Below are 15,196 nucleotides of genomic sequence, written 5' to 3' on the forward strand. Positions count from 1 at the left end.
AAGGGATGGAAAAGTGGGAAAGAGGGGCAGGAAGACCTGATTTGTGGTGTTTGCCAATTTGCATGATGCACACGTTATTTATTCCCACTGAATAATTTCAAGCTACCAATGATTTCCTGAATATTTAACAAGCAGCAAACTGGTGCCAACTGGATCCAACACACTAGTTCACAGACCAGAGAACTGAGACTCAGCTAAAGTGACTGACCCAAGGACCCGCAGGCGGAAGAGGCAGCACTGGGATAGTGACCCAGGTCTGTTCACAGTGACTGCCAACCCTATCCTTTAGGGCAGTCACGAGGGCATTTGAGTATATCTGTGAACGTGGAAGAGTCAGGGAGAGAAAAGAACCAGGGGAAACGTCGCAGGTAGGCGTTGCAGTGGAAAGAGCAGGAGCCCTGGCCTCCAGCAGTCCTGGGTTCAGACTTGCCTTCCCCTACCAGGCGCGTGGTCTCGAGGGAGTCCTTCACCTCTTTCAGCTTCACCGTCCCCATTTGTCAGATAGGAATAATGTTAGTACCCACCTCCAAGGGTGGACGTGCCAGAAATAACTCGTGCAGATCTCCTGTTGCACAGCAGGTACTCACCGTGCAGTGCTCAGAGAGGAGCCTCCCTGTCCAAGGCGGAAGAGCAGAGGAATCCGAGGGGCTGAGCTCTTGGGAGCATGAGTGAGACGGTGGGAAGTACCAAGCTCCAGTGCAGATGAGCCAGCCCAGAGAGCACGGGCAACGGGACGCCCCGTAAGGGACAGCAGCCTCATTCTCTTCTCCCTGTGCTTTGTTTTTCAGCGAGCTCCATCATAGGAATCATATTCATCAAAGAAAAATGGAAGCCTAAAGAGTTTCTGAGTAAGTTCGGTGATTTGAGCCCTGTCCTTAATTTTACACTTATGCTTTTTGTTCATTATGAAACCAGCTCAGCCCAATTTAGGGATCATCTGCCTCCTGCTCCCCTCTGTGGTTCTGTATTCCACCCTCATCGGGCTCCCAGAGCCGAGTGTTTAAATCAGTGCTTCCCAAGCCTGGCGACACATCAGAATCATCTGTGAGACTTTTAAAAACAGCCTCGTGTTCATTCTGGTCAGTCAATGCCAAGCACCTATTATTGAGATTTTAGGAGGCCCCGTGAAAGGCACTGTCTTTCCCTGGCAAGTTCTAAAGCAACGGGAGTCAGACACGGGAGATCAGACGCTGTGTTTTGTCACTCGCAAAGGTGGGCTAGGCGTGCAGCTCGGGTGTGCAGCCAAGTGACCTTGCTCACTCTCCCCCAGAACGCCCCAGCTCCCGGTTAGACCTTGGGCAGGTCCCCCACAGAAACACTCGGGTTTACAGAGTAGAGACACTTGCCCAGAATCATTGCCTCACATAGTTTGGGGCAGAGAAGGAAGAAGAAAGAGCAAAGCTCCCATGTTTAAAATCTTTTTTGATAGATTAGCTCTGCCCAATTGAGAAATGTGGACCAATGGGGGAAGAGGCAGAAGTGCCACCCGAATGGAGGTCCTGCCACATGGAAATCCGAGGAGTGGAGAAGTGTTCCCCCCAAAACACCTGCTAAGTGCCATGCTGTATTGTAGGTGCCAAGGACACAGCCTAGGACAGATGGGGCTTCTGCTGTCACGGAGATTACAGCCGTGTGTTTGTGTGTGTGTGTGTTGGGATACAATAAACAAGTTAAAAACTCAGTAAAAAAATAATGTTAGGTTGCAATGAGCGCTTCAGGGAAAATAGAATGTTTTACTGGGGCTTGAGGAGGTGAGGACACTTCTCCTAGACTAGTCAGGGTGAGACTCTCTGAAAAGGTGATTTTTCAGCCTAGACCCAGGAGACTAAGGAGACTGCCATGCCCAGGTATGTGGGCAGAGTGTTCCACATAGAGGGGGCAGCAGGTGCAGAGGTCCTGAGGCAGGAGTGAGCTTAACGTGTCCAGTGTCAGTAAGGCCAGTGTAGCTGGAGGGTGGTGGGTAAAGAAAGAAAGAGGTTGGGGTTACAGAGGACTGGATGATGTAGGACCTTGTGAGCCATGCCAAGGAGTTGAGGAGTGACGTGATGGTGGGCCCAGCCTCTGTCCTGAGAGATACCGAGATCTGGGCTGGGCTCAGGCATTGGCACTCTTATAAAGCTCGCCAGGGTAAAGTTTATACTGATGCCTACAATGTGCTTTGAAATGCACCCAAAAAATAAGAAGGATTAATGAATGGATAGAGGGATGGAGACATGGATAGATGTGTGATAACACAAGTATAATAAAATGTCAATTTAGAATCTAGGTGATGAGACTATCGGTGCTCAGTGTGCAACTCTTTCAACTTTTTTGTGTCTGAAAAATTTTAAAACGGGATTTCAGTGGGAGGAAACTCCCAGGATGTTGTGGATACACAGCCAGGTTTGGGAACCACTGTTCTGAGTCATTGGTGTGGAATAAGATCAGGGTGGGGTCGGGAGGCCAAAAGAAAAAAGAATCTTACTCTGAGAAAAGGCAGAACTGGAGGCTTTGGAGCTACTGCCAAGAGGACCAAAAGCCTTAGACTGATTAGCAGTAGTCCTGATGATGGGGCAGGGAGGGGGTGAGGGACACCCTGGGCTGGTTCTGAGATGAGTGTAGAGATTTGCATCCCTTCCAGAGGCACTTTGGGAAGTCCTGGGATAAGAGCCATGCTACTCCAGGCAGTGCCCTTTGTGAACTGGAGAAAGATGGCCCCTCTGGATATCTGTAACTTTGTAGGCACAGGCCTTGGTGAGCACAGCATGGGCTGGAGGATTTTAGCCCTTCTCACCTCTTCAGCCATTTGCCTTTGTGCAGTGAGTAACCTGCACAGCTGTACATGGCTGCCCTGGCTACAGTTCCATTAAATTCAGCAAACATTCACTCGGTGCTAGATCTGTGCTGGACTCCACAGGTATAGAGATAATTAAGACCCATCCCTGCCTGAAGAAAACATAAGACAACAGACTTAGTCTGTTGAGTTTAATCATGGTTCATTCATTCATTGAATAATTGAACGACCATTTTTTGAGCTTCTCTTATATTTACAGGGCCTTGTACTGAGAATAAAAATAAAAGAAATTTAATATGGTATTATGTTTTCTGGAGACAGTTGGATGAAATAGGTAAAATTAGTTCTATCCCAGAAAAACCCGGAGGCTTGTGATCATCATATGTGCAGCTCAGAACTCTCAGCCCTTTTCAGCTTGCCTAGGGCTGGGCTGGACCTCAAGAGGCTTGTCACTAACCCCACAGGGTTCAATTGGAGCGTGGCTGGAGCCCAGGGAAGAGGCAGGAGGCTCTTGTCATTCACCCAGGAGCATGCCTGCTGGACCACCAACAGTCTCTGACAGGTCTATGGAGTAGAATATTGACAGTATTTAAATAGTTCCCTTGGAAGTAGGTTAAATAGCCATTTGGGAAAGAATGAGGTAATTTTTAAAAGGTCCATGTTAGGCTCTGAGGGTTTGCTTTAGGTGTTTTGTATTATTTAGTTTTCCCCTAAAGTAATTCTAGCTGTAAAATGCATGTTAAAATCACAATGCATACTAGCATGGCTTAAACGAAAAAGACAAAATATAAGTGTTGACAGAATGCAACCAGAATGCTCATACTCTACTGGTGGGAGTGTAAATTGGTACAACCACTTGGAAAACCATTTGACAGTAACTACCAAACTAAGCATCCACATATCCTATGACCCATGAATCCTACTCCTTGTTTTATACCCAGCAAATTCATACATGTGTTTCCCAAATGACATGTACAAGGATGTTCATAGCAACCCATATAACCCAAGCCAGGAGACTCCTTGAATGCCTATCAATAATGGAATGGATAAATTGTGTTGTGGTCACATGATGGACCACTGTACACAGTGAGGATGAATGAACAGCCACTATACGCCACAACACAGATGAATCTCACAAACATAATATTGGCTGAACATAGACATAAGAGATTGTACAGTATGATTCCATTTATATAAGGTATAAAACCAGGTGAAACTATCAATGATGTTTGAAGTCAAGATAGTGTTACCCTGGGGGTGAAGTCTAGTGATTGAAAGGGAACACAAGTGAGGAATTTTGGGGTCCTGGTAATGTTCTCTTCCTGTTTTCTTTTTCTTTTTTTTTTTTGAGACAGAGTCTCACTCTGTTGCCCAGGGTAGAGTACAGTAGCACAATCATAGCTCACTGCAACCTCAAACTCCTGGGTTCAAGTGATCCTCTCGTCTCAGCATCCTGAGTAGCTGGGACTACAGGCATGCGCCACCACACCCAGCAAATTTTTTGATTTTATGTAGAGACGAGGTCTCACTATGTTGCCCAGGCCAGTCTCAAACTCCTGGCCTCAAGTGATCTTCACACCTTAGCCTCCCAAAATGCTGGGATTACAGATGTGAGCCACCATGCCTGACCTAATGTTTTCTTTCTTGATCTGGGAGCTGGTTTCATGAGTGTGTTCACTGGGTGAGAATTCATCAAGTAACTTCTTGTATGCATGTTATACTTCATTAAGGCTTTTCTTAAATGTTAAATTTTTTTTTAAAAAAACATAACATTAAGGAAGAAAATTTATTTTTCAACACATTGACTGCCATGTGAGTTGTATTTAACTCATACTAGTTTTGAGCCCGGGGCCTTGTGAAGCATGTATAACTCACACGTCTCTTCACCTTGGGAGCCTCAAGAACTATTTTTCAAGTTGCATATAACTCAGAAAACAATTAAAAATAACAAATTTTTCATTACATTAGTAAGGATCATTTTGTTTTCAAAGGTTTATTCTGTTTTCATAATAAAACACCGTGGCCCCAAGGAAAAAAATTTTTTCTAGTGTGGCAGTCAGTGTGTTAAAGTAAAGGAAAACCCAAAATGCAAACAGTTAACAGGTCATAGTATGTTGCACAGGAAGCCTATTCTTCCATTGCGGAGAGTGCATACTGCACCTGGCCACCCATGTGGTGAGTCCTGTGACAGTGTCTCCTCCCTGCAGGGCGCTATGTCTTATCCTTTGTTGGCTGTGGTTTGGCTGTCGTGGGTACCTACCTGCTGGTGACATTTGCACCCAACAGTCACGAGAAGATGACGGGCGAGAACGTCACCAGGCACCTTGTGAGCTGGCCTTTCCTCTTGTACACGGTAAGAGAAGCCTCCAGTCCTTCCACTGGAGATGGCTGGGGTGGGGGTAGGTAATCGAGCCCCAGAAACCAGAATACCCCGCAGTAGGGGATTCCCATGAATTGTGGCATATATTATCAGCACCGGTGCTTGTAGTTCGTGGGAAAATGTTTATTTTACTTATGTCCTGAGTAATGTCTAAAATCATATATAGTATGATACCAACTTTATTTTTTAGAGGTATGTATAGATATGTACATCTAATGTGTCTATGAAGGACGGGATGAAAAAACAGAAACTCCATCAGTGGTTGTCTCTGGGAGACAAATTTATGACTCACTTTTTATTTTCTCTTCATCTTTCTGTATTATCCAAAATTTCTACAGCGACCATTTAAAACTTTCACAGTGGGGGAAAAAAAGTTAAAATTTTAAACAATTTAAGAATGCTATTTTATTTTTTCTCCCAGTATCACACAGCTGGTAGAAGCTGATAGAAACCCGGGAGACACTGGAAACTTTGCCTCCTAACCTCCCAGCCAGAGCTCTCGGTCCTCTGTCCCAGTTATATCCCATCTTAGGTCTGCAAGTAAACTGATCAAGGGCGGCATCTAAGGTATCTTACTTAGGAAGCTGCTGGTATTTTCTTGTTCCCTGCACTGTGCTAAACACATTTTTATATTAAAATATATCATCTCAGATTCTCTCAACATCTCTATAAAGTTGACTGTGAGGCAATGCTGTCCACTAGAGAGATTTGGCCAAAGCAAATTCAATAAATATTTATTGTTTGCTATGTGCCAGACACCGTGGATATGAAAAATAAATGAGACATGCTCACAGAACTCACGGTGTGTCGGGAGGCTCCCACATAGGCGCAGCCACCTCCCGGCATGACACCACGCGCTGCTCCCTTCCATCTGGGAACCGTGAGGGACCATCGTGAAGAATGGCGGAAACACTGGGCCCCTGGTGCCTGCACGGTGGTTGGGAATGTTGACGAGTGACTCCACATCTGCTCGGTGGAGTATTCCACAGCAATTAAAGATAATTATGACAACTTCATAAAACATGAAGATTGTTTATGGTAACTAAAAACGGCCCAATACAAAATCGTGCATCCACTGTGGTGACAACTAGACAAGTACGCATTCACTGGAACAAAGACAAGGAAGAAACATGGAAATGATAACAGCTGTGTTTTACAGTCTCTAATTAGAAGAAATTTTTTTAGATTTTCAAAATACTCATTAATGTTTCTGCATGGGTTTTTACACTAAATAAACTTCAGTAGGGGTTCGAGATAGGCAAACCGGGCTATGCTATTAGAGTTTCCTGCTTTTGTTGCAGTGGGTGCCAGGGCTGACTTTCCTTCTTGGGAAAGTTATTGCCAAATGTCTGGGCTTTGAAGGGTTAGAAAGGACAAATTGTTGATGCAAAGGGGGGAAGCTTCTCAAACTCAGACTTGCTGATGTCTAATAAATAGTAAGTTTCTGCTGATAAACCACCTTCTAAACACCAGGCATGGGGCCTCGTGTCTTCAGACCGTGTAGCCTAGGGGGAAATGCAGGGCCTTGGGAGCCGGACTGTCCAGGTTCAAATCCTGCCCTGCCGTTTACTAGCTTGGGGCTGTGGTAGTACCTACTTCATAGAGTTATTGTGCAGATTTAGTGAGTCTAGTGTAGACAAAATGCTTAGACTCGTATCTGGTATGCAATGAGAGTTCACTAGATGTAAGCTATGATCATGGCCCTGTAAAGTAAGAATTATCATCCCTATTTCACAGAGGAGGTAACTAAGGTTTAGAGAGGTTAAGTGACTTGCCCAAGGTCACACAGCTCGTTTAGAGGCAGATCCAGCTTCAAACCCAGGTCTTCCTGACTCCGCTGCCTTCCTCTGTCTGCCCTGCTAAGCCTCACACGTCGGAGGCTTGGTTGGGGGCAAGGGGAGTGTGTACTTGGATTCTTAACCAAAAAGCTGTGAACCAGCGTCTCCCTCTTTGACCCCCAGTTTTAATGGGGATAGCCATGGAGCAGTGGAGTGGGAAGAGACCATTCGGCCTGATGAATCTTGGCCATCCAAGACACGTGGACAGGAGGTCGGCACGTCACCCTCAGAGCTTTAGCCTGCGGTGAATGGGGAATTCCTCCTCAGTATTATGCAGGGATCAGAGAGATTCACTCAATGTTTCCCTTGTCCACCGAATATCTGTCAGTACTTGGGAAATGCTGGGTGTTTCACCTCCCTTTCGACTCTGAGTGCCTGTGACTTTGATGGGATCAGCAGCCTAAACTCCAGGCTGGTCCACCAGGGTCTCCCAGGCTGGCCTGTCCCTGTGGTCCCCCCCTGACCTCCCGCCTGCTGCTTCCCACAGCTTGTGGAGATCATCCTGTTCTGTTTGCTGCTGTACTTCTACAAGGAGAAGAATGCCAACAACATCGTCGTCATTCTTCTCTTGGTGGCGTTACTCGGTAAGTGGGGGCCTGGGGGATGGAGTTTTGCCACCGCCACGCAGCACCAAGAGGAAACGTGGGTTCTGTTTGCAGAGCTGCAGCCCCCGGTACAGAAGCTTCTGGAGGCCAGCTCAGGTGGTTCCATCTCCGTTGCGGCTGCAGGGGGCTGGGTTCGTGCTGGCCAGAGACAAACCCCTGTCCTCAGGGAGCCTCCATTCTAAAGCGAGAGTATGGCAGTGAACACGTAGCCACGTTCACAGATGATGTGAGTTTGGGCAGTAAGGAAGAGCGAAGCAGAGCGAGCTGAGCTGACAGGTCATTTCAGAGAAGGCAGAAGTGGAGCACGTGCTGGCCGTTGAGCCCTGAAGGGGTCCACGCAAAACCTGTGTGACGTCAGGAATGAATTCTGGAGTCAAAGGCAAAACTAGATTTGGTGCTTTTTTTCTTTAATTTCCTTTTAGAAGGACAGGTGCTATGGGGGAGAGGGCTCCTGACTCAGGTTGTGGCAAGGCTGTAACTGCACCTGATTTGGTACACTAAGTAGAGCTGCGAGAACCCTGTCCTTCCTGAGAAAGGAGAAGCGGACAGAGGAGGAGGAGCGGGCTGGGGTCAGGGCTGGTGGAGCCTCCTGCCACGCTGCTCCTCCAGACCCAGCCTCGGGCTGGTGGCCCCCTCTGTAAGCCACACCAGCCTCTTCCCTAAAAAGGGACAACTCAGAACATCCACAGGAGATGCGCGCAAGTGCCCGCTATGTGTGTTTCTCTTCTGTCCCTCCCGCGGCCAGCCCCCCACAGCGACTGGCCGTAAGCCACGCAGGTATCTGTCACTGAGACAGGGTTGCAGTAATTTGGTTTTTTTTTTAAACAGCTCTATTGAGATATGATTTACATACCATGAAGTTCACCTGTTTAAAGTATACAGTTCAAAAAAAAATAAATATACAATTCAGTGTTTTTTAGTATATTCATAGAGTTGTGCAACCATCATCTAATTTTAGAACATTTTTGTCACTCCAGAGAAACCCTGTGCCCCTGAACAGTCACTCCCCGTGTCCCCTCGTCCCAGCCCCAGGCAACCACTAATCCACCTTCTGTCTCTCTGGATTTGCCTTTCTTGTATAAATGGGACCTTACTGTGTGGCCTTTGGTGACTGGCTTCTGTCACTGAGCGTAATGTTTTTGGGGTCCATTCACATTTAGCATCAATTAGTCCTCCCTTCCTTGGTGACTTTGTGTTCCAAGTGGATTGGAAAGATACAGTCCTGAAACGTCCTCTCCTTGTGAGTCGGAAGGACAGAAGGTTCTGAGGCAGTTGGCCCATCTCCTTCTCACTAACAAGGACGCCCCGATGACAAGTGCTGCTTTTAAACGTTGCTGATGTTTGGAAACCGTAGCCTAATAGGCAGTGGGCCCAAAGCCACTGTGGGTGACGGGCTGTGGGCAGGACGAAGCTAAATAAACAGGCTGACAGGAGCAGGGAAGCAGAGCAGTCCCGCTGGGACAAGGGGCTTCCTTTGTGTCATTCTTGGGGGTGGTTTCTTTTAACTCCTGTCTGGCAGGGGGATCTGACAGTCATTTCTGTACCACCGAGTAAAGCAATGGTCTCCGTGATGAGGTGAACAAGAGGGCCCACTGGATGTGTAGGAAGACAATATTACAACTTCTATGATTTTTTTCTGTACCTTTTAAATTATATTTCCTGTACAAGTTTTATAATGTACATACCATGTAAGTACAATGTTACATGACTATAATGTTAAGTAAATACACATATTGGAAATGTATGTGCATACATATGGCGGTGTACATACCAAAACACTGGAGAACTCTGATCTAAAGAAATATTTTTAAAAATACGAGTGACTGGCCAGGCGCGGTGCCTCACGCCTGTCATCCTAGCACTCTGGGAGGCTGAGCCGGGTGGATTGTTTGACCTCTGGAATTCGAGACCAGCCTGAGCAAGACCGAGACCCTGTCTCTACTAAAAATAGAAAGAAATTATATGGACAGCTAAAAATATATATAGAAAAAATTAGCCGGGCACGGTGGCGCATGCCTATAGTCCCAGCTACTCGGGAGGATGAGGCAGGAGGATTGCTTGAGCCCAGGAGCTTGAGGTTGCTGTGAGCTAGGCTGATGCCACAGCGCTCTAGCCCAGGCAACAGAGTGAGACTTTGTCTCAAAACAAACAAACAAACAAAAAAAACCCCCACCTCCTGAGCTGTTAACACAGCTGACACTCAAAAGAAGTTCCTTTATCCATTCAGACATCCTTTTGGCCTCCCATGTTCCAGGCGCAGTGCTGGGCACTCTGGGGTTCAGAGAACTGAACCATGCTTGGCAGAGTTTAGCAGCGACATTTGGAAACACCTGCTTTGGTGTATCCGCACAGGTGGTGGGCAGTCCATGGAGGGGGACACACAAGAGACCAACACAAATGATGCCTTTGCACCGTGTAAATCAGTGTCTTGGCTCTACCCGTGTTCCCTCCCTCCTTTCTCAAACCACATCTTCTGGGGCTACAAACTGACTTTCAGGGTCTAACTCCCTGTGTTTCCCTGAGGCTCCCACACACCCTTGTTCACCATCCACAGGCTCCATGACAGTGGTGACGGTCAAGGCTGTGGCCGGGATGCTTGTCTTGTCCATTCAAGGGAACCTGCAGCTCGACTACCCCATCTTCTACGTGATGTTCGTGTGCATGGTGGCAACTGCCGTCTACCAAGCCGCGTGAGTTGCAAATTCTTGTCTTGCTAGGCCTTGCCATTTGGGTCCCTTCCATCTTAGGGGCCTGATTACATTTGTTTGTGGAGCTGTAGGGAAGGCAGGAACTCAGATCACCAGGGTTTGACATCCAGCGTGGAGAGAGAAGAGTTACTAATTGGCCGAGTCTTCACATGGAGGAGGTCTGTGCTGCTTGACCTTGACCAAGGAAGCCAGGGGTGGGTGTGGCTTTTTACCCTCTTCCTCAGAAAGTGAGAAATGCGTGGTCAGAGGCAGACTCACTTCCCATCTTCTCCAACACAGGCGTCCATCTCAGGGACCTCAGAAGCTTTGCCATCCCTAGGAGGCACCTACTTGTCCACTGGGTGGAAAATAAAAATTGTCATTTCTTATCCTCAAGTTATTTCTCCCAGATCTTCCCACGTAGAAGGACAAGGAGCTCCCTCCTGTCTCTAAGCAGAGCAGTGAGGGCGCAGCCTGTGTCTTGTTCCTGTGTGAGGCCGGTGCCCGGCAGAGGGCCTGGGAGGAAGGAGGCGCTGCAGGAACACTGCAGGTGACAAGCACACGTGGGTGTGCAGGACTCAGTGGTGTGTGAGGCTCCCACTCAGGCCTGGGCTCACGATCCACCGGCCACGTGGCCTCCAGGGACCACAAGAGTAGCTGCTACTAACTGGTGCTTAGTGTGAGCAACTCTATTCTCTGTAATTTCTGGAACCAACTCATTTGGTCCTTGCAAATACCCCTTTGAGGCAGGTGATGATATCCTCATTTTACATATGAGGACCTGAAGCAAAGAGAGGGCAAGAGGCCAGCAAGCGGCAGAGCTGAGATCCGTCCCCTGGCCACACCCTCACCACTCTGTGCCTCCCACTCAGCTTCTCCGAGACTCAGATTCTTCGTCTGCAAATGAGAGCAGCAGTCGTCCCCACCTAAGAGAGTCGCATAAAGCCCTTTGGAGAACATGCCTAGGACAGTGTCTGGTAAACAGGAGCTGCCTCTGTGGTTATTGTCCTTACTATTACTATTTCTAGTCCTATTACCACAGTTCTAGTCCTCACCAGGGAGCCCCTCCCAGTGCAGGACTCCGTGCTGAGCACTCCAGGGGCTACAGAGATGACTCAACTGCCCCTGCTGGCCTCCCAGGGAGCTTGTCATTGGCCGTCAGCACAGTGCAGAGGGCCTCAGTACACAGACACGATGAGGGTAGTCATTGCCCGCAAGGCACTCGTCACCGGGGGTGGGGAGTCAGCCAGTAAACGGACTGTTATAATTGAGTGGTGAGTATGTATGATATTAGCAACCATGAGATAATAACTAAAATACTATGCAGAGAAAGGACAAAGAATATATTCCAGGTGGGGGTACTGTTTATCATAGATGGAGATAATGGGAATGACTCCAATTTTCTCTCTTTTTCCTATATTTATTGCAATGATCACATTATTTTCAAAGTAAAAAAATTTGTCTAAAAGAACAATTACAACGCCAGATGGAATGAAAAGTGCTACAAGAGTTTCTTGGGCGGGGGGTGTATAAGAGACCCAGGAATGGCTCTTTTTAGTGGGGTGGGGACAGGGGTGAGGAGAAGAGCATTTCGGGTGACGAGAACCATGGGGTCAAAGGTGTGAGACCAGGAAGGACATGGTCCACTTGGGAAATGGGATGGACCTCAGGCTGTGTCTGGGGGAAGAAGGGAGCCAAGCGTGGACCCCAGACCAGGGACATGTGGTGCCCTGGAACACGAGGATGGCATTTTTATAAACCCAAGGAATATTCCTTCCTGCACTATCTTCGTATTTCACACCAAACCCTACTGCCATCAGCTTAAGCCTTAGCCTTCCCGCCATCCCCACAGCCCACTGACTTGAGTGCTTTTGTGTTGAAGGTTTTTAAGTCAAGCCTCACAGATGTATGACTCTTCTCTGATTGCCAGCGTGGGCTACATTCTGTCTACAACCATCGCTATCACAGCAGGTAAGGGTGGCCAACTGCTGGATCTCTATCTTCTACCCTAGCAGGGCATTATCCCAGGGTGGAAGGAGGGGGCTCTGCCCTGTCTGTAGGCCGAGTCTGCTCTCTTGTTCTGCTCGTCGGAGTTACACATGGTTTCTTGGAGAATGTGTAGGATTTAGAGCCAGAGAGGCTGGGTTTGCAACCCCACACAGACACACAGCAGCTGTGTGGCCTTGGGAACATCACTTAACCTCTCTGAGCCTCAGTATCACATTTATAAAATGGAAGTAATAACACTCACCTCCTAGAATTGCAATATATACAATCAGAATGTGTCGTACTCCATACCGTGTGCTCTTTAACAACGTTTGCCATCACCTGCCAGCTCCACAACTGCCACTGGCCAAGTGACCGCACATCTCTTCTGCGTGATTTCTAGAGATCATGAGTATGTGAAGCATCTGTAACATCACAGATGCTCAGAAAGCAAACGTTATTGTTCTCCTGTTCTTCTATTCTACCCCTAAATTTTTATTTTCTTCCTGAGGTGGCTTCAGAGGCTGCAGGCATATCAAAGAGTTTGTTGTTTGTTTGTTTGTTTTTTATGAGGACTAAAATCTTCAGAGTAAAAAGTCCGTTAAGATCCAAGGGCTTATCTTTGAAGAAGGCCTAGCAGTAAAGCCACATACTCTGTATACTCTTTAGACAAGCAGGGCCCAGTTCCCATTCACAGAGGTGGGAGCAAGCAGGTCACAGCCCTCCAGGGCCTGCGCTGTGAGTGGTACCCACGGCCTTGGGGCACTGACCCAGAACAGCCAGAAGCTAAGCTCTGTCACGGTCAAGAACCTTGGCCAGGAGGAGTGCATGCCAGCCAGGGTTAGAAGAAATAGCAAACACCGTAGTGGAGTCAGAAACAGAATTCACGGCAGGGAATCAGGAGCTCAGGGAGACAGCACCAGAGCCGTGGAGGTGAAATGACTCCAGACAGAGGCTGGCTCAGGGCAGGGCCAGCCCATGCCACTCCCATGCCAGAGGAGTAGACCGCAGGCTTGGCACCTGCTGGCCACGTGAGGTTAGAGAGCTCTAACGGCATAAGCACAGAGCCTTGTTTATCCATCTTAAGAAAGATGGGAAAGGAGTGTGCAAACACTGCTAAATGCCGTCTGCGCTTTAGTTAGTGGCAGTGTTTTCTTGTCATTTTCCTGGCTTTGATCATGCACTGCAGTTATATGATATGATTGGGGGAAGCTGGAAGAAGGGTACGTGGGGACTCTGGACTATTTCTGTGAGTCTAATATTATCTCAAAATAAAAGTTTTAAAAATAATCAAAAGATGGAGATCGCTGAGGCCCAAGAGGGGAAAAAAGAAGACAACCTGTTCCCCCAAATGGCTTTTATTCCTTTCTTCTAATATTTTGCCAGGCATAGTCATAATACTCTGTGATCATTTTGGTTTCCTGCGGGGAAGAAAGCGTAGCCAAATCCTAGACAGACTGGCAAGTGGGCGATTTGAAAGCAGCTCACGGGTATTTTTTATTATTTGCCGCTGCAGGCGCAATATTTTACCTGGACTTCATCGGGGAGGACGTGCTGCACATCTGCATGTTTGCACTGGGGTGAGTTCCGTCCGCTGGCTGGTCCCAGGGCATGGCAGGTAGAATTCCAGGCAGGTGGCCTCCCTCTCCCTGTTACTGCTGCAGCTGCTCAGTGCTTTAGAGTCAGGGAAGCTGCCGGGCTTTGGAGCTGTGTCCCCGGAGGTGAGCAGTTTGCTCCCCAAAGGGCTTTATCTCCTTCCCCTTTCTTCTCTTTTTGGCTTTAATCTCCGTGGCATTTCTAAGATATCACATTTTGATACATGAAAAGACTCTCAACCTCACCTCATATCTAAGAAATGCATACGGAAGCTACTCGAGGTACCATCATTTTGCAAAACCTGACAGTATTCCATATTGGCAGGAGGATGAGGCCAGTTCGCCACCACACTTGAGCAGTACTGTAATGCGGGAAGACAATTTGGCAACACCAATAAAATAAAAACCAAAAATGAGCATACATTTAGATGCAACATTCCATTTCTAATCATTTATTTTGGAAGAATACTTAACTTCAATGAGGAAACAAAGCCAGATATATGAGGCTATTTATTAATTTTTAAATTAGCTGTATAAGCAAATAATTGGAAGCAACAGAAATGCCCAGCAGTAGAACATGGGTTAAAAGAAAATCATGGTAAATTCAGGTAATAACATGGTACGCTGCCATTTTGGAAACTCGAGGCCAGCCTATAGGTGCTGACACAGAACCGTGTCTAGAACACATCAATGAAAAAAGTCACAAACTTTTTTAAAGCATGGCTTACTCTGTGACCCACAATTCCACTTCCAGATTTTCACCCAAAAGAAGTGAGTACATTAGTCAACAAAATGACACAGACATGAGTATTTATAGTAGCTTTATTCATAATGTGCCCAAGTTGGAAACAACCAAATGTCAATCAACAGGAGGGTTAAAAAAGTTGTAGTATATTCAAATAATGGATTCTGCATAGTAATTAAAAATAATGAACTAATGCATGCAATAAAGTAGATGAATCTTAAAAACGTGTTATCAAATGAAAGAAACCAGACCTAAAAGAGTAAATACTGTATGATTTAACTTACATGAATTCAAGAACAGACAAATCTAATCTGTGGGGAGAGAAGCCAGAGTAGTGGTTACCTCTGGGGAAGGTTGGCATGAATTGGGAAGGGGCACAGGAAACTTTCTGGGGGGCATGGCAATATTTTCTCTCTTGACCTGGGTGGTGATTCCATAACTAAAATTCATCCAGCTATATATTTAGGGCTTGTGCCTTTTACTGCACGAAAATTATCCCTCAACTTTGAGAACATATGCTTGTTTATATAAGCTATAGGGAAAAGAAAAAACTGGAAGAATATATACCTACCTGGGTGAGTAGAACC

At 46.9% G+C, this 15,196-nt stretch overlaps 2 protein-coding genes across 2 annotated transcripts in view; both read left to right on the forward strand.

The window, feature by feature from the left end:
- NIPAL3 (NIPA like domain containing 3) overlaps positions 1–15,196 on the forward strand; it is a 47,671-nt gene that overhangs the window by 23,482 nt on the left and 8,993 nt on the right. The window contains exons 5-10 of the mRNA XM_069479553.1: positions 789–848; positions 4,981–5,126; positions 7,479–7,575; positions 10,151–10,286; positions 12,166–12,254; positions 13,786–13,849. Of these exons, the coding sequence (XP_069335654.1) occupies positions 789–848; positions 4,981–5,126; positions 7,479–7,575; positions 10,151–10,286; positions 12,166–12,254; positions 13,786–13,849 (592 nt within the window). The remainder of the gene's footprint in view (positions 1–788; positions 849–4,980; positions 5,127–7,478; positions 7,576–10,150; positions 10,287–12,165; positions 12,255–13,785; positions 13,850–15,196) is intronic.
- Positions 1–15,196, forward strand: part of NCMAP (non-compact myelin associated protein) — a 146,343-nt gene that overhangs the window by 2,823 nt on the left and 128,324 nt on the right. The gene's annotated exons all lie outside the window — the stretch shown is intronic.

Source organism: Eulemur rufifrons, chromosome 8 (genome assembly GCF_041146395.1).
Source record: "Eulemur rufifrons isolate Redbay chromosome 8, OSU_ERuf_1, whole genome shotgun sequence".
Taxonomy (NCBI): domain Eukaryota; kingdom Metazoa; phylum Chordata; class Mammalia; order Primates; family Lemuridae; genus Eulemur; species Eulemur rufifrons.